At 48.6% G+C, this 18,576-nt stretch overlaps 4 protein-coding genes across 4 annotated transcripts; 3 read left to right on the top strand and 1 right to left on the bottom strand.

The window, feature by feature from the left end:
• Nucleotides 1–195: 195 nt before the first annotated feature.
• On the bottom strand, nt 196–3,810 carry W97_07769 (uncharacterized protein; the record flags this gene model as incomplete). The annotated part of the gene is made up of 6 exons (XM_007785638.1): nt 196–2,112; nt 2,168–2,270; nt 2,711–3,218; nt 3,271–3,348; nt 3,403–3,631; nt 3,691–3,810. 6 exons carry the CDS (start codon nt 3,808–3,810, stop codon nt 196–198), a joined length of 2,955 nt encoding a protein of 984 aa, XP_007783828.1.
• Nucleotides 3,811–5,215: 1,405 nt separating this feature from the next.
• W97_07768 (uncharacterized protein) lies at nt 5,216–7,671 on the top strand (the record flags this gene model as incomplete). The annotated part of the gene is made up of 7 exons (XM_007785637.1): nt 5,216–5,255; nt 5,306–5,525; nt 5,610–5,992; nt 6,048–6,077; nt 6,136–6,856; nt 6,909–7,013; nt 7,062–7,671. The coding sequence occupies 7 exons, from the start codon at nt 5,216–5,218 to the stop codon at nt 7,669–7,671; spliced, it is 2,109 nt and encodes a 702-aa protein (XP_007783827.1).
• A 668-nt stretch (nt 7,672–8,339) lies between these two features.
• On the top strand, nt 8,340–10,612 carry W97_07767 (uncharacterized protein; the record flags this gene model as incomplete). The annotated part of the gene is made up of 2 exons (XM_007785636.1): nt 8,340–8,992; nt 9,058–10,612. The coding sequence occupies 2 exons, from the start codon at nt 8,340–8,342 to the stop codon at nt 10,610–10,612; spliced, it is 2,208 nt and encodes a 735-aa protein (XP_007783826.1).
• A 721-nt stretch (nt 10,613–11,333) lies between these two features.
• W97_07766 (uncharacterized protein) lies at nt 11,334–13,210 on the top strand (the record flags this gene model as incomplete). The annotated part of the gene is made up of 3 exons (XM_007785635.1): nt 11,334–11,518; nt 11,592–12,423; nt 12,509–13,210. The coding sequence occupies 3 exons, from the start codon at nt 11,334–11,336 to the stop codon at nt 13,208–13,210; spliced, it is 1,719 nt and encodes a 572-aa protein (XP_007783825.1).
• Nucleotides 13,211–18,576: the final 5,366 nt, after the last annotated feature.

Below are 18,576 nucleotides of genomic sequence, written 5' to 3'. Positions count from 1 at the left end.
GTCCAGCTCCATACGAGACCCACCCCTGAGCCCTAAGATGCCAATGTAACCCCGATCCAAGCCACGCTACGGGTGTGAGAGTGAGACGGGAAATGTTGAAGTCAAGATAATACAGCCGCGCATCAGAATCGCACAAACGTGGTTCTTGAAAGCAAAAGCTGGCGCGGAGCATGAACGGCCTCTTCGCCACAGCACCTACTCGTGCAAAAACGTGCACTTCGCCCCCTTGATACACTTCCCCTCCTTCCAGAACCTGCACGGCACGACAAACTTCGGCGGTTCGTAGCCCCCCTTCTTCTTGTCGCCCCACTTCGGACGCTTGTTGTTGGCCCCGTCGCTATCGCCGTACCCGCCCTCCATCATGCGCTTGCGCTCCGGGTGTTCAAACGCACCCTGATCGACCTGTTGCTGCTGGTTCTGGAATGTGAAGCCGTGCGTTGGTGGCTGAAAGCTGGGCTGGGCTGCGCCGGCTTGGCTGAGGGATGCGATGAGGGCGCTGATGTCCGGTGTGGACATGACGGGCTGCTGGAACGGTTGAGGCGGCTGTTGCTGGTACTGCTGCACTTGTGCTGCCTGAGGGTTGATGGCGGCGAGTAGTGAACTCAGGTCAGGCGCTTGAGCTGGCTGCGGTTGCGGTGGGACAACCGGCATTGGTGCTGGCGCTGCCACTGGCGCTTGCGGGACAGATGAGAAACCAGGATTGTTGAGTGTGGCGAGGAGTCGCTCGAGATCGGTCGGTTGAGGTTGTGGTGGAGGAGGGTTTGGCTGCTGTGGCTGCGGCTGCGGCTGCTGCTGACGCAACATGCTGAGGACCGCTGATATGTCGGTTGTGGAGGGAGGTGCTTGTACCCGAGGTTCGGACTTTGGTAGCTCGAAAGCAGCAGCTCGCCTTAGCACGAAGTCTGGAGGACTACCGAACTCGGCCGTGGTGCCGGTGTCCATGCTAGAGTCGTCGGGTGGTTCTCTCGGAGACGGTGGGATATCGGATGGATGAGTGTAGAACACCATGAGCGTACTTGCTTCGTGTTTCTCCTGATTTTCTTTATCGGGGCACTCAGGATCCTTGAAGCCTCCGCCGTACGGCTTAAAGTTTCGTTTCCGTTCTTCAATGTCAACAACGCTGAAGTCGATTGCGGATGGCTCCTTCCAAGGGTAGAAACTCTCCTCTCGTGGTGAATCATCATCTTCATCAATGTCCATCATGTCCTTATGTTGCTTGAACATACGGCCTTCGCCTCCTCTATCCCCTACGTCTCGTATCATACTCTCATCGTGACCGAGCTCTTCCTCAGGATCGTGCGTGAAGTATTTGATAGCTACAAGAGACGCATCGGGCTTGAAAGTGACGCGGAGCTGACTACGTGCCTCCTTCCTCAGCCGTTTTGCTTTCTCTTCAGCAGTCTCTGGGGCCCGTTTCTCTTCAGACTTGGCGGAAACCTCCGGCTCCTTGGGCTTCGTTAGGTTGGCCATAGTTTCGGCAAAGGAGAAAGCAGGCTTTGCAGGCGCTGCGGCTGCGCTTGATGCAGCAGGCTTCCTGTCTTTCGAAGCCATAATAGGTGCCACTTTTGGTAAACCGGTAACCGTAGCCCCTGCTTTTGAGGCTCCTGGCTTCTTAGACGCGGACTGCAAGCCCGCGTAAGAAGTTGGAGGCTTCGCGACTGTAGCGGCTTTGGGCTTCGGTGCACCGCCAACCACTAAAGGCGTCGATTTTCCGGCAGTAGCCGTTATAGCTGAGGGGCGTTTTAAAGTGGAAGATGCAGCTTTGATAGCATTGGATCCTGTAGTCCCTAGAGCTGGAGACCCGGACGCAACCCGCTTCGGTGCCTGTCCGGGGGCACCAGCTTCGCCAGCCCGACGCTTGATTCCCGCCACTGGCTCGGGCGCAGGGCGGCGTACAGGCTCGATCTTAGGCTTGACATCTTTGCCCGAAACAGGTGGAGGCTTCTCTACTCCTTCGGATTTCGACTTCGTGACGGCGGTGACGTTTTCCAGGATCTTCTTAACCAGGGCTTTCACGTGGTCATCTCCACGCTTGGTGTAGATGTTCAGAGGCTTCTCGAGCTTTGTCGCATCTACGGCTTCGCTCGTCATAGTCACGCAGCGAGATAACAACTGGACAGCAACGGTCAGTACTTCTGATGTGGTGAGGGGTAAGGAGTATACAAACCTCGAGTGCGGCTCTTGACAGTTCTCCATTGTAGTCTGCTTCCCGGATACGGTCGACCATGAACTGTTGGCAAACGAAAACAAGGGACCTATTTTCACCGAATCTGCATTGAGTCAGTATACGCATTCAATTAATTATACTGTTTCAGAAACGCCACGTTGTGCATGGAAAGCAACATTTGCTGCAGCTCGGGGCGCCTGTGTCGCCGCAGCGAGAGCGCTGGAATCTTTCACACGGTGTATTTTATGCATTCTGGATGTTTGGCTATTATTCTGGGAGGTTCTCCTCTCTTGGAGCTGCGGGTCTTCTACGCTGAGCCTCGTGTGATGGTGCCCAGCATCCATCCAGAAAGCACTTGAGTTTCCCGCGGCTTGCATATCAATGCGCCTTCTAGCCAGCTTTCTACCGAAAGAACAGCCTTCAGGCACCCATGTCGCGCAATGTGGCAGCTTCGACCAGATGTATAATAATCTAGGTGTTGGAGATGTGGGAAGGAGGTGCGCGGGAACAGTGAATAACAGAGGAAAGTTAGTAAGAACGTACAGTCGGATGATGTCCGGATGACCATGCTCAATGGCAGTCTTCAGAGCCATTTGAATCATGTCTCGCTGAGCCTTAACCCTACTCTTCAGTCGAGGGACTTCGCTCTCTTTCTTGCCTTCTTCGGCCTGCTTCAGGTCTGCAGTATCAGACTTCCAGCGGTCACGGATCGTTCGCACTACTTCCCAGAAGTCTTTAAGAGCATTCCGAATTTGCTCAGCTTCAGCGGCCTTTTTATGGGGTAGCCAGAGAGCCTTGATGACATCATATCGTACGGCTTGCAACGGCTCTTGCGGCCGCGAAGCTGGCAAAGGCGATGGCTCGGTGATCTCGAGCTCATCATCTGATGATTCGTATTCCGAGTCGTCGTCGGATGAGGAGGTCTCGCTGGATGACTCTGGCGACTCTTCCTTGATAGCTGTTGGAGATCGGGCGTTCGCTGCAGTCTTTGGTCGTGCTGCTTTTGGTGCAGAGATCTTAGACTTTTTCGGGGGTTTCTTCGAAAGCCGTGCTATCACTTATCAGCTTGGTCATAGATGAGGTACACATTCTGCTTTGCGTACCTAAGAGATTCTCGTTGCCAGATGCAACTCGCTTAAGTTCATTGCGAGACTTGCGTGGAACGTATTGAGGCAGAGTTGCTTGAGCAAAGTCAGTGACTTCTGCCTGATAAGGAGCTACATATGTGCTCTTACTCTTCGTGATTGGGTACTCTTGAGCAATGTCACCAATGTTAAGGAACTCATGGAAGCGTCTAGATCTAGTTTCCTGAACCAATGCTTCATAAGGCGTAACGAGAAAAGCGCCAGATGCGATTCCCTTCGGTGCAGCCAAGTACTCTGTCCGACCATACGAGCCCGACACTCCTCCGGCCAAAGATTGAGATCGACTGTGAGATTGACCATTGACGTTCATTGCCAAGTCCTGCAAGAGCGGTACGTTAGCTACATCCCTATTCACGATCCAATACAAGCCGAGCATACCTGATAAGTTGACGTTGAGCCGTTTCCATGATGGCCGATCACATCGTGGTCGCTTCGGAGAGCCTCGGGGGCAATGGTTCCCGAGTGACTGGCAGTGCCTGAAAAAGCGGGCAAGCCCATATCAAAGTTGGGAGTACCCGTGGTGGATGTTGATACAAGTGAGGGATCAAGGGCGGACGGGTGATATTGTTGCAGACCGCCATTGTTGCTGAATCGAGGATCGTGGTACGGCGTCGGGCTGTCTGTGAAGGAGCGGCCGTAGAAGTGGTGGTTATGGTTGAAAGGGGCGTTGTGCGCTGACGCTGGGCGTTGTACGGCATTGGTCTGCCAGCCTTGGGGGAGAGCAGGAGGCTGGTTCTGCGCAATTCCCAGATGATGGGCCTCTAAATTCCACGCAGAATCATAGCTAGGCTCAGCGGGATGCGGAAACAGATTGTAACCGTTGAGATCACTGTCCCCGAACATGTTATGCTGTCCGCTCTGAAGGGATTCATCGAGCTGCACGTGATTTGAAGATGCCATCTTTTCGTGGAGTTCTGAAAGACGGAACGGCTCGCTTAAACTTCGGATAGCAACGTGATTGGCCGGCCGCTGCAGCCCCTTGCCACAAGAACCACCGCTCACCAAAGAAAGGCGCTGGGCAGTTTGGCCGATGAAAGGCGCACGCTAGCTGGAGCCGGCGATGGCGCCCTGTATGGAATCTGAAAGTGGTCGAATTTGCGGTCTTTTCCTGCGAGGGACCGGCGGTAAAGCTCGGCTTGTTTTGTGCTAGCGTATGGGTGTCTCTGTCTGCGTGCCAGCCCAGGCGGTGCGCCTTGTCCTGGCGAGAAGAGCGACGAGGGAGAGGGAGAGGGTTCGGTCTCTGGATGCTGCGGGTTATGGATGGGTCCTTGTCCTCTCCAACTCGTGGCGGTCACCAGGAGCCCCGAGAAGACTGGCTTCGCAAGAGTGTACTTTGCTCGCACACTTAGATATGGTGCTGATGCCGATGGCACTTCTGAGGCAAGGTCTCACTGCCGTTCAGCGTGCGATTTACTTTGTCACCCCGACCGACCGCGCAAAATTCTCCGTCGCTCTGCTCAGCACCCAGATGCCAGTCCCAAGAGAAAGCCAGTTATCTGACAAGCATGAGTTGACCAGGTTGAATGGTCGAGAAAGTCACCACGATTACTGCAAGAGAGCGCGAAGAGTTTGGGGCAGCGTCATGAAGGAGGGTTGGTTGTTTGAGGAGGATGAGTGCGACGAGGAGCGAGGTCATGCAATGCGCCCGGAGGCGGCACGTGCCCACCGCGCTAAGCCGCACACGTCGGTGAAGCTCTGGAAAGCACAACACAACCAAAGAGACATTCACCGCAGACTTGAGGCAGCAGAGCATCGTTGGAATACCTGAAGAGACACGTCCCGCGAGCTTTCCTGAGGATCTACTAGGCGACATCCTGCCGACCGTCCACTTCACCAATAGATCCCCCCCACATGAGGTGATCTTGCGCCTGGCTGCGATCTATCCAGCCCACCAAACTTCACCATGGCCACACCTCACCCAACACTGAGGGACAGGCAAGTCGGTAGGCTTCACCGAAGTTTGCCAGCTAGTCTTGACTGACTCTGTGTGCAGCGTCCATCGAGAAAATCCTGAACCTCAATCAGGCTCCCGCCCAGAGCTCCGACATACACCATGATCCCAACGCTGACGGCCTTATCCCGACATCCGCGCCCATACTGAACTCCGGCGAGCCAATATGGAAGGTGTTGGTATTTGACAATCTGGGAAGAGACGTGATAAGCAGCGTGCTACGCGTAAAGGACCTGAGGGGGTGGGGCGTTACAATCCACCTGTAGGTCAACCTGCAGATGCGCCCAGCGCTCGCTCAGAGAACCTGCTATAGCTCGTAAAGCACACCGGCTCACTAAGTTGCTAGGAGCATAAATAGCACGCGGCAGCCCTTGCCCGACGTCCCGGTCGTATATCTGGTGGAGCCTACAGCCGCAAACCTGCAGATCATCACCTCTGATCTTGCCCGAAATCTATACTCTCCCGCTTACATCAATTTCCTGTCCTCAATACCGCGGCCTTTGCTCGAGGATTTCGCAGCTCAGACAGCTGCAAGTGAGACTGCAGAGCACATCGAAAGAATCTACGATCAGTATCTGAACTTCATCGTAACCGAGCCTGACCTGTTTAGCTTGGGAATGGGAAAGGACACCTTCTGGACACTGAACAGCGCGCAAGCCAAGGATGAGGATCTTGACGCTATCATTGACCGGATAGTGAGCGGTCTGTTCAGCGTGGCGGTCACCATGGGTAATATCCTTCAACTCTGAGTGTTCGTGGCCTTAGACTGACCAATTAATTACAGGATCTATACCCATCATCCGCTGTCCGAAAGGTGATTCTCTCCTCTGCAAGCGGATTACACCCTGATCATCTGCTGACCAGTCGTCAAGGCGGTGCTGCGGAGATGATTGCGGCGAAACTTGACAGAAAACTCCGCGATCACGTACTGAACTCCAAGGACAACAACCTGTTCTCAGGGGGCAGTCAGAAGTCTCCGACAGCAATCGGCATTTCTTCGTCGTCAAGGCCGGTTCTTGTCATTGTTGACCGAACTGTTGATCTCGTGCCAATGCTTTCGCACTCGTGGACTTACCAGTCGCTGGTTCATGATGTGTTGAAGATGCACCTAAACCGAATCACGGTGGAAATGCCTGCTGATGAAAGCAACCCTGGCAAGGGCGTGATAAAGCGGTCTTATGATCTTAATGCAAGCGACTTCTTCTGGACTCGCAATGCGGGAGTACCCTTTCCACAGGTCGCCGAGGACATAGATGCCGAGTTGACCCGGTATAAGGAAGACGCCAATGCGATCACAAGGAAGACGGGTGTCTCTTCCCTTGAAGACCTACAGAACGATACACCGGCATCAGCGCAGCATCTGAAGGCCACCGTAACACTACTCCCTGAGCTACAAGAGCGGAAAGGCATACTCGATATGCACATGAACATTGCCACCGCCCTGCTCAAAGGCATCAAAGACAGACAGTTGGATAATTACTACCAGATCGAAGAGAACATCACGAAGCAGACTAAAGCCCAGATGCTGGAACTGATCAATGACAAGGATAAGGGAACGGAGCCACTGGACAAACTCAGACTGTTCATCATCTGGTAACGACGCTCATGCCAGGACTACAGCAGATGTGAGCTAACCTTTCCAAAGGTACCTCAGCACAGATCAGGAAGTACCCAGAACAGAGATGGACCGCTTCGAGGAAGCCCTGCGTGAGGCTGGTGCAAACACAGAATCATTGGCTTATGTGAAGACGTAAGACTTCATTCCCAAAGCTCAAGAGCTTCCACTAACGCCAAGCAGCGTGCGCCAGATTACTCGTATGACTATGATGTCGTCCGCTCCCACCCAGGCCACACAGTCTTCCGCAGGCAATGAGCTCTTCCGAGGCTTGGGCTCCATTTCCAACCGCTTGACTGATCGCTTCAAGGAGGCCGGCCTCGGAGCGAACTTCGAAAACCTCATATCCGGCGTCAAGAACTTCCTTCCCGTGAACAAAGACCTGACCCTTACCAAGATCACGGAGTCCCTGATGGACCCTGCGAACGCTTCTAGCTCGGCGATCGCAAAAACGGAGAGCTACCTCTACTTCGACCCTCGGAGCGCAAACGCGCGGGGGACGATGCCACCCGCCAGCCAGGCGAGGAACCAACAGGGGGTGCCAGGCTCCTTGGGTCGAGGCATCGAAGCCAGCTTTGGGCAACGGCGGCAGGCGTTTAGCGAGGCTATTGTTTTCACTGTGGGCGGCGGGAGCATGGATGAGTACGGAAACTTGCAGAGTTGGGCAAGGAGGGCGGCAGGAGGCGCTGGCACAGGGCCCAGGCGGAGGGTGGTGTACGGCAGCACGCATCTGCCTAATGCCGCGGAGTTTGTGAATGAGGAGCTGGCGCGGTTGGGTCGGGAAAGCACATAGTCTTAGACGTGCGGAAGTACGCGGAATCGCATATAGGATTCTGCTTTCAAACAAAGAGTAATTCCAGAAGATAAGACCTTGCCGGCGAATTGCCTGTTCTGTTCCCTATGTAACTGTGCCACTAGAGTGCGGCTCAGCAGCGGCGTTCACTCCGGCGCACGGGTCGAGCGAGACGTCCCCATTACCACCACGTCTTTCGAGCCGCTTCGTCACCATTGACGGCCGCGACGCGTTGAACACACGTAGCTTCACTATTGAATGTGCTCGTGTATTGCCACTCTTCCATACGACTGAAGACGAGGAGGAGGTGAACGATCCAGCAGCGCTGTGAACGTGGTAGCTCTCAAGGTTAAACCCGCCAAGGCTGGTCCGTGGCTTGCGAAGAGTGACGGAGGTCCTGACTTAAATTTCGAGCGACGACTTGCACCCGTAGACTACAACTGATCACCCACCGATACTGCAACAATCCTGCTGCACATCCCTCATCCGACCTTGGTCCGCTCATCCATCAGGCAGCAGTTGCTCAGACCTCCCTTCCGTCTCTCCCTAGCTCAATCCTGCAGCCGACATCTTGCGCCACGTCTACCTCTACCTCCCAAGCCTAGTACATCCTCCGCAACCCGCCGCACCACCAGTCGCTCTCTTTGCTTCCGACTATCGTGCCCAGCATGGCTGCTCCTCGTCGCAGGAACTTGTTCAGGCGTAGACGGCGCGCTGAGGATGAGGGCGAGGATGACGGATCAGTTGCCACGGAGCAGATAGATTCGCAGAGCGAGGCATCGATACCCAGCGACATTGATGAATCCGCCGACGCCGACGATAGCGACCTGAGCGAAACAGCATCAGCGGCGACCGGGCGCACAAAACCAAAGTCAAATGGACTCCGCAAGGTCCCCAGCAGGCAACAGGAGGCCGCGACCACCGAAGGCGCACCTCGGACGCCTCGGACAGAAAGCGAGTTCACCAAGTTGACGGACACGGAGGCGATGATGAACGGATTGAAGATTCCGAAGGAGAACACGCAGGAGGAAGCAGTGGATTTTGAGGACATGGGCGCGACGCCAGTCCAGGCTGTGGAGCCGCAGGCAGCATTGGCACAAACCACGGGCAACCGGCAAGAGACGCCAGCAGAGCGGAGGAAGCGGGAGCACGACGAATACAAGAAGAAGCGCGACTCGGACCCTGCCTTCATACCGAACCGAGGGGCTTTCTTCATGCACGACCACCGGTCTGCTGCGCCAGGGCAGAATGGCTTCCGACCGTTTGGGCGAGGACGCGGTCGAGGTGGGCCGGCTGTGGGCGGACCGTTTTCACCTGCTAAGTACGTCTAGGGCTTCTTCAATTCTTTGCTCGAATCATCTGAACAGCTGCTGACAGGTCATCTAGTACACGGGCGCAAGCCAGCGAAGCTACTAGCGCGCCATGGGCTCACGACCTCCACGAGACACTGAACGAGGTCGGCAAGAAGCCCACGCCCCCAAAAGTAGAGCCGGCTCCAGCAACAGCGCCTGCAAGCGAGCCACAGCCGCCGAAAGTCACTGCTCCCGCACCGCGGTCTGCACCTGCACCCGCACCGAATCGATCGTTCTCGACGTCTAGACATATCGGCAACATCCAGATCCGCGTCTTCCTACCTGGGATGAAAGCGCCCATAATGTTCTCCGGCGTGCCTGTAAAGCAGCACACCCGATTACCCAACCACCGCCCTCCGCTCCGTCGCGACAAGCCTGTACGGATATCGCTGCCGGAACAACCACCACGCTACATCTTCCCTGCGACCGAGCGATCGTTCATCTTCATACCGCGAGCACTCCGGCCGAACCAGCAAGGCTTTGGACGAGGTAGACTAAATCCAAGGCTTGGTTCGTACGGTGGTTTCTCAAGCCGGCGGACAAGCGTATATGGCGGCAGTATCCACTCTCCAAGCATTGCAATGAGTCGGCGGTCCTCTCTAGCCCGTGAAATCACGAAAGACGGCATGGCCTCGCCCGTTGGTTCAGTAATGTCCCGACCGCCCGGCGCACCGATCGACCCCGGACGGCCCGTTGTACGGATGCCACCCGGAAGCCAGCAGCACACCGCGGCCGGCACACCTATCCAGATAACGCCCGGCGGTGGCACGCCCGTCGGACCGCAAGCCTACCCTCTCCCGCAGAAGCCCGCATTCCGCGAGAACTGGCAAACGCCTCTACCCATGCACCAGCCCCGCCCCCAAAAGACCGTCTCAGTAGCCGGCATCGAGTCCCCCGCCTCCCTCACCTTCCACGCGCCACAGCAGCAGGAACAACAGCCCTTCGCGCAACAACTCCCCGCCCACATGAACGGCAGCGCCCCTGTCGCAGATCCAGCGTCTTTCTACCCACATGCACAGCAGCTCGCTTACCCGGTTCAGCCATCTGGCGGCACGCCCCTCTCCAACATCCCAGAACGCGCGATCCACGCCCCAGCCTTCCAGCCCTATGGTCAACAGGCTTTCCAGCCGCCGCAGCAGTATCCGCAGGCCGCGTACTTCTATCCCGCGCCTGCGAGCACGGGAGGGACGCAGTACGCGACTGTCTACGCGCCTGTCTTTGTGCCCGGCGCAGCGCCGCACCAGCCGACATATCACTTCGTGCCCGCCGCGATGCCGGCACCGCAGCACGCTGCCCAGCAGCTGCAGGCACCGGTTGCGCAGCCGTCGGCCACTCAACCTCAGACGGGGGCGAGCACGCTAGTAGCGCACGAGCAGAACGGAATGGTTTATTACTACGATGCGAGCCAGGTGCAGGCACCGGTGGCGGTGCCGATGCAGGGCATGCCGATGTTTGCGCCGGGTGTGGAGGCTATGTATACGATGCCGGGCATGGGGGGCATGATGACGCCGAGTCCGGATGCGGCGTACTTTGTGTCGCAGGGCTCGGGGACGACCCCGGGTGGACAGGTGTTTTATCCGGCGAGATGAGCTGGGGTTTCTCGCTTTTGGGTTTGGTTGTTTGGGGTTTGGGCTGCAGGGGTTCGGGAGTCATGATGAGCGGTTTGGGCCGGGGCTTCCTCTCTTTTCTTTTTGGCGGGCGATGCTGGTGCTATTGGTCTGGTTTTTTCAAGCGTTCGAACGGCGTTTTTTCTGCCTTTCCTTTGCGGGTGCTGCGTCATTACAAGATCCGCCTTCCTTTTCTGCACCACAAGCGTTCTCGGTGCGTTCTTCCTTTGGGCTCTTACGTTTTTTTCATGGGCCTCCTGGCGACATCAACCACGAAAGTATATCATTATTTTGAGCGCATCCTGGTTTCTGCGTTGCTTGCACTTTCTTGTACAGCTGGGCACGGGCTGGCTGGTGGGAGGGCTGGGTCAGGCCTGGTGCAGGGGGTTCCTCAACTCTCAAGCATTTGTTCGACTACTGGGGTTTGATCGTGTCGTGGAACTGTAGACGCGAACAGTGAATGCAATGGTTTTAATCCAGCTTCTATATTCCATGCACTACTGTGATGAACTGTGCGTGACACTTTACTCTGACAACGCTCCCTAAGCCACGCGAGGTGGTGCAGACAAGTAAGTATCTGACTCAAGTAGCCGGATCCTCCCTTCCGTCTACCAAGGGCTTCGCGTGAGGATATCCGACACCAACTCAAAAGCGCATCTCGTAAGCCTTCCTGATTCTCTTCATGTCAATATCAATATCAATCATGACTTCTTACAATAAGCATTTTCACTTTAATCACGAAGTGTTGGGCGATCTCATTGGTATCGCCCGAAGAGAAGATCTGGTGCAGTTCCGCGGCATTCCTTTTGCAAGCATCCCGGCCCGTTTCCGTCAGTCGATAGTTGCCACCAGTCTGCCTGCCAGTCCCTTTGATGCAACAAAGCCTGGGTGAGAACAAATCCCAGATCAATGGTCATGACTAGCATGGCATGAAACAGGCTGATGATGTTCTTCCTCCCAGTCCAGCCTGCCCTCAGATAGATCTACCATACCCGGCATGGTGGGAGGGTCCGCTGCCTGACTATGGCCTACCGTTGGCTCTTCCTGAGCAAGAGGAATTCAAATGTCTCAATCTGAACCTCACAATCCCTCGGGAAGCCCTTGATAAGCCCCATACACGCAAACTTCCTGTTCTTGTCTTCATCCATGGTGGCGGATTCATTGGCGGCAGCCAGAGCATCCAAGTTGGTGGGCGCGAGATTTATGACGCCTACAATCTCGTGAGCACTAGTCTCAACCTGCAAAAAGGACTGATTGTCGTCTCGATCAACTACCGGCTTGGTCCATTAGGCTTTCTTGCCTCCTCACACCTCGAAGCCTTCAACAAAAAGCATGAAGAGCCAGTAGGCAACTATGGCTTGCACGACCAGCGTCAGGCATTGGAATGGGTTTCGAAATACATAGAAGGATTTGGGGGAAACCCAGATAACGTCACGATCCAGGGCACAAGCGCAGGAGGTGTCTCGTGCCATATTCAGTCCATATTTCCGCAGCGCAAGTTCCAGCGTGCCATTTGCGCCAGCGGCACCATACCCAGCCTTGCAGCACAACCGCTTGATGAGCACAACATCTACTTCGACAATCTTTGTCAGCAAGTTGGAGGCATCCCGCAGGGAGAGGATGCTGTAGCATTTTTGCAATCAGTATCTCCCGAAAGACTTGTCTCTACGGCGCCTCGGCTAGCTTACCGTCCAGTGGTTGATGGCCATTGGATCCCCTCACAAGATCTCCCTAGTATACTCAGCACTATACGAGATGCCCCTGATATCATAATGGGGTCATGTGCCAATGAGGTATGTTAAATGACTATTGAAATTTCGTGCGGGTATCACGGGGTATGGCTCCGTTCTCAGGTCCCGCTGACGTTAAACGTGGCAGAATGAATTTGGAGAAGTTTTGTTCGGTAGCGATGACATTCGCTCCGTCAGTCCCGCTGATGCTCGGCCTCGCCCTGACAACATCATTCTTGAGAAGGCGGAGCATCTCCTCGGCGCGAACGGTATGCTCACGATGCAGAAAAAGCCCTTCCCATTCTCACACCCGTCCGTCATTCAAGCATACGGCATTGAAGACGCTCTTCAACAACCCGGCAGGGCCTGGCGGTCTTGGGCTCGATTAGTGACGGACTGCGCCTTCGGAATTGCCGCTGTCTATAGTGCTGTTGCACACTCCAGGCGCTGGCCTACATCAAACGTCTTCCTGTACGACTTCCAAGCAACCAATCCTTTCGAAAAGTCTCCTCACTTCCACGGCAAGGCCAACCACGGCATCAACGACCTTTGTCTGTTCAACGTTGCGGAAGACCTGGTGCCAGAACGACACCTTGAGGATTGGCGAGGCGCCGTCGCCCAGGTCCAGAGCGTGTGGACCGATATCTGCCACCAGAAATTGCCGTGGGGTCGCTTTAACGTAAGCATCGATGAGGAACTGGATTTGAAGAAGATGGGGCCGGTTTTTGTCTTTTCTAACGGTGGAAAGAAAGACGTTGAGGAGACTTTGGAGGATGCACTTTCAGCGGGCTTTCCGGAGAAGTGGAGCACCGTTCTGGATGTCATTCAAGACTCGACTTCAACTACTTAGACCAGGAAGAGTTTGGCCCACCACTTCTTTCTCATTTCGCAGAAGAAGAGGGTGTGGGATGTAGATATATGATGGTCCAAAGCAGACACGGCTGTTCTTAATACTCACAATGAACAGAAGTAAAATCCGGGACTGCTCAAGTCTGGCTCAATTTACCACACAATCGCACGCGGCACATTGCGCCTAAGAAAAATACTAAACGTTGAGCACAAATCGCGAAACAAGGACGTCCGCCACGCTGCGCTTATACAAGACTTTATGCTACTTTTGACATAATTAGGCTTGTCCGAGAATTCTGGACACCTGGAAACAGTCACATGGAAAGCTAGAACTAGCCACTTTCTCCAAAACGCGTCCGCCGCATATCAATTTGGCGGGTGACGGTCTGGCTTACGCAAGTAATACTATATGATGTTCCAAAAGATACAATAGCAAAATGCAAAAAACATACAGTAGTGGGGATTCGCTAGTGGTTACCCAACTACTAATGGATTATCTGCGAGCGTTAGCAAGGTTTTCTTTCCTATTCTAGAGGGTGAGTGACGCCGCCCTAAGCTCGCGCGAGCTAAGGTGAGTATAGGTGAGTATAGGTGAGTATAGGTAAGTTTTAAGCGAGTATAGGTGATCCCTTACCCTAACTTACCTATACCTTAGAGAGCTAAAAAAGGCTCTCTATATTGCTTAGTGTTCTAAATATATTTCGGCTAAGTCTACTATCCTTAGTTTAGTTACCTTCTTTAATTCTTTAAGCTATCGGTAACGTATTCATATCACTCTACTTATTCCACTAACTCTAGACGACTTTATAATTATTCTATATTACTAGACTTTATCTAAGTTTTTTACTACTCTAGCTATAGTGTGTAAAGAGTTTCTTGTTTATATTATATATTCTTTTCTTAGTATTTCTGTAGGTATCTTTTATGTAAACTTCTATTTTGAACTTTTCTAACTAATAGTCTAATAGATTACTTCGATTACCTCCTTATTGCTTGCAAGACAAATAGCTTAAATAATTAGATTTATTGTAAAGAATCTAATAAGCTAGCTTCATTTACTATAAAGTTAATTAAATACCTCTTAGTATAGGGCGTAGAGTTTTTATCGGATAGTCTTTATAAGTAAACTAAGTAGAGTAGAGTCTAAACTAGATAAAACTAGCCTTTAAGAATTAAGTAAATAGGGTGTAAATTTATATAAGTATACTAGGATATAGAATAAAGAGATAGAATTAGATAGTACTACCTTTCTATAAGCTAACTAAGTAGTGTAGTTTTATATAGAAGGCTTAGAAACTAGGGAATAAAGGAGCTAGATTAAGTAATATTAGTTCTCTCTTAGTATAACTAAGTAATATTATTTCTATAGGTACTAGAGTATAGATAACTAGAATAATTAGACTTAATAGTACCTTCAAGTAATTAAAAGAATTAGATAGTATTATAGGTAAGGGATTTAAGTATAGAATTTAAGTAAGTAGATTATACGTATTCGCGGAGGTAAAGTATTAAAATAGAACTACTAAGATAATAATAGAACTATAGTAATAGATTATATGAGACTAAGTAGTATAAAGAATAAGTGTAACACTACTTAATACTATAATATAACTAGTAGTTAACTATTTAAAGAATCTTAAGCCTTATTGCACTTTATCTATACTAACTTCTATATAATAAACCTTCTATACTACTATATACTTCTTTTATTTAGTAGCTATTCTATAGCTACTCTAATTCTCTAAATAGTAGTATAAATAGACGCTAAACTTATTAAAAAAATAAAACTCTAAGTTCTACTAGTAAAACTTGATACTATTAATTCTTATTCCTAATAGCACTCTAGCTTATTATATACTTACCTTAAAGTATTTACTTCTTCTATAGCCTTATAGATAGCTTCTTAAGTCTCTCTCTTAAGCTTTTACTTAGTAGTAGCTATCTACTTTTTCTCTAAATCTATTAGAGTAGATAGATTCTATTCCTTAGACTCTTTAATATTACTAGAAGCACTATTCTTAGGCTAGTTATTATTACTAGAGATACCCTCTATAGGTCTATTACTATAGCTAGAGATACTCTCTATAAGTCTATTTCTACTATTAGTAGTACCTCTCTTATTCTTACCTTAGTCTAGATACCTAAGCTATAGATTATTTATAATAGTAGAAGCTTTATATATCTCTTAATTACTAGCAAAAAAAAGAAGCGCCTATACTAAGCTTAAGTATAATTTCTATAAGAAGTTAATTTATAAACTAGCTTTATAAAGAATCTAGAATAGTTAGTTATACTATAAAAAGTAATTAGTATATTAATTTATACTTATTAAAGATACTTAGCCCTTTTAATATTAATAAAAATATTATAAGTCTAGCGTCTTTAATACTCTATATAGAATTGTTCCTATTAACTCTCTCTTAATTAGAGTCTTCTACTCTTAGAACCTTAAACTTAGACTTCTTATTTCTAGAAGGTTTCTTAGCTTTAGGTTCTATATAAGCTTCTATAATCCCTACTAGAAGGTATTAAGTAGTACTTCTAGTAATAGGTAAGCTATAATTAGAAGTATTAAACTTCTCTATAAATAGATTATACTAAACTATTATATTTATAACCTTTTAGATATTCTGAAAAACTATTTAGTCTTATTTATAGTAGTAGTTGTTCTTATTTAATAGCGAATAGCTCTAACTTAAAAATAGATTATCTCTTCTTACACTAGTAAAGAACTAGGCTATAAAGTAGAATTCTTCTACTTAATAAAAAACTTAGTAGATAGATCTAAACTTATTAAGAGCCTTCTTATACTAAGTATTAAGATACTTCTTTTAAAATACTAGCGTACTAAAGAGCTTTCTGAAATTAAAAATAACTACTATATTACGCTAGGAAATTCTATCTACTAATATATATTAGGAAATTTTTTTAGCTACTTAGAGCTACTTAGAGCGCTTAGAGTTTACTCTAAGTATTTAGAGTCTTTAAGTAATTCTATTTACTTATAAGTCGCTTATAAGCGGCTCTAAGTACTTAGAGTAGGTCTTAGTGCTAAGTCTACTTAATTATTACTAAAATTTTTTTAGAGAAAGCTTTAAGTCTAATCTAACTAGTAATATAGAGATAGGTATAATATAACTAGTTTAGAGAGTAAACTTTTAATAAAAATAATTATTATCCACTTAACTTTTAGAAACGTAGATATATTACCTAGTTTTATAGGGGGGTAAATACTAAGAGAGAAAGAAAACTCTAGGATTTTTTATATAATTTATGTTTTTTATGCTTACTAAGTAATTTATACTCGCCCTAATTAATTAGAATACTTAAAGTACTTAGAGTATCTCTATTATTACAACCTTATAGGATAGGACCGGCACCGCCGGCATGAGGCCGAATAATAGCTAGCACAGGCTAGCCACCACGTGACTACTAGCCACTACTAGTAGAAGGGACCACGTGATAAGGGATAGATAGTAGGGCTAGTAAAGGATAGTAGTGCTAGTACTACTAGCTACAGCTAGCCATAAATAGCACTAGGTAGTATATAGAAGACACTGTTCTCGTTTATTAGAATGGTGTGCTTAACTTAAATAAGAATTTAGCATTCTTTATAATATTAATCTAATCTCACCACATGCTATTAATCCTCACCTTATTAACTATATCTTAGCACTATTCCCTATCTCCTTAATTAGGACCCTAACTATTATAGTAACTTTTATTATCTTATAATAGCACCTTATTATACTTTAAGTACCGCCTTTATAGAATAACTAAGATTAACACGTTAATATATCTACTATAGGGTCGACCACCGGACCTATAAGGGGATAGGCACCACTACTACCTCTAGCGCCGAAACTAATTAAGGTTAAGATACCGGATAAATATAGTAGAGAGCGTAATAAACTCAACTTATAGCTACTCTAATACGACCTATACATCTAGCACAATTAGGACCGCTTCTAAGAAGAAAACGAAGTAATATTTATTATCATCTATTTAAGGGGACGAGTATTTAAGTAGATCTAGCCCCATCTTAAGGATTTCCTTAAGAATAATAAACGTAACTAGTCCTAGGAAATAATAGAACTATTTACTAATATACTCTCGTTTAAAGTAAAGATATAATAAGTATTTAGGGATATTAACGCAGCACGTACTATAGAAAGAGAACTAATAAATTTGACTTAGAAGGGATTAGCAGCCAACTACGCTACCTAGTTCTAATTAGTAGTGTTAAACACCTTATAGGATGAGACGGCTTTAACTGCGTAGTACTACTAAGGATTAAAAGAGAATATTAAGAACAACTTAGTTAGAAGCGACCGACCGGATTGTTTATAGGGAATAATCTTAACGTTAATTAGGATTAATAATCGACTATACGAATAAAGGTTGGAAAAGAAAGACTATAATGCGCTAGTAGTGGTAGGACGTAAGTAGAACCACCCTACTTAGTATAACTAGAACCTATATAGGCTTAGACCTATAGAACTTAACGCGATAGAGAGACGCCTAGGGCGTTTCTCTAAAAAAAGATTGTAGGAAGGACGCGGGACGCCCTTAAGAGGATAAGGACTATCCTTAGAATAAAGGAAGCCCTTTATAGGAAAATGCTTTAACTGCGATTATATAGGACATATCGCCCGAGACTATAGGTAGCTAAAGAAAACCTAATTACTAGTAAAGATAACTAGCCTAAAGAAGTAAGGTAAGTTAGCTGCTACTATAACTTATTATAGGGCTATATTCTAGACTATATACTATAATAATAGGTGTTAGATACACCTAAGTAATAAGAACGGATTAGAATAGTTTCTAAAACCACTAAGATTAGGATAGGCACTATAAGTTACTAAGAAAGAACCTAGCTAGAGGACCCCTACATGTAAGAAGGAACTACGACCTCTCTTAATTAGAGAAAGGATTTAAACGGAATCTAGTCACTAGGGTTTATAGGTAGTAGGCCTAGTTGCGCCTACCACGATACTACGAACCCTCTTTAAGGAAGAGGCTGTATTATTAGTAGAAGAGTCGTTAGAGGAGGAATTCGGATTTAATATCTCGAATCTAGTTCTAGATAAGGAACTAGAAGAAAGGGTACTAGAATAGAACCTTATTACAAGAGGATACCTACCTAAGGTATAGTATTAGGCCTACTATAATGTATGCGATCTAATAGAAGAACAAGCGGGATAATTAGAGTTTAAGGAAAAACTCTAAAAAACTAAGATCTACCTTACTGTATATAAGGTATAGTAGAGATCCGCTATTAGTTTTAGCGAACTATATAAAGAAGTCTATAACCTTATCTTAGAACGACTAGTCGCAGTTATAGAATGTGTACGTTAGCTAGGGTAG

The sequence above is a fragment of the Coniosporium apollinis genome (genome assembly GCF_000281105.1).
Source record: "Coniosporium apollinis CBS 100218 chromosome Unknown supercont1.45, whole genome shotgun sequence".
In the NCBI taxonomy this organism is placed as follows: domain Eukaryota; kingdom Fungi; phylum Ascomycota; class Dothideomycetes; genus Coniosporium; species Coniosporium apollinis.
Note: the sequence above shows the minus strand (reverse complement) of the source record. Positions and strands in the feature narration are given on the sequence as shown.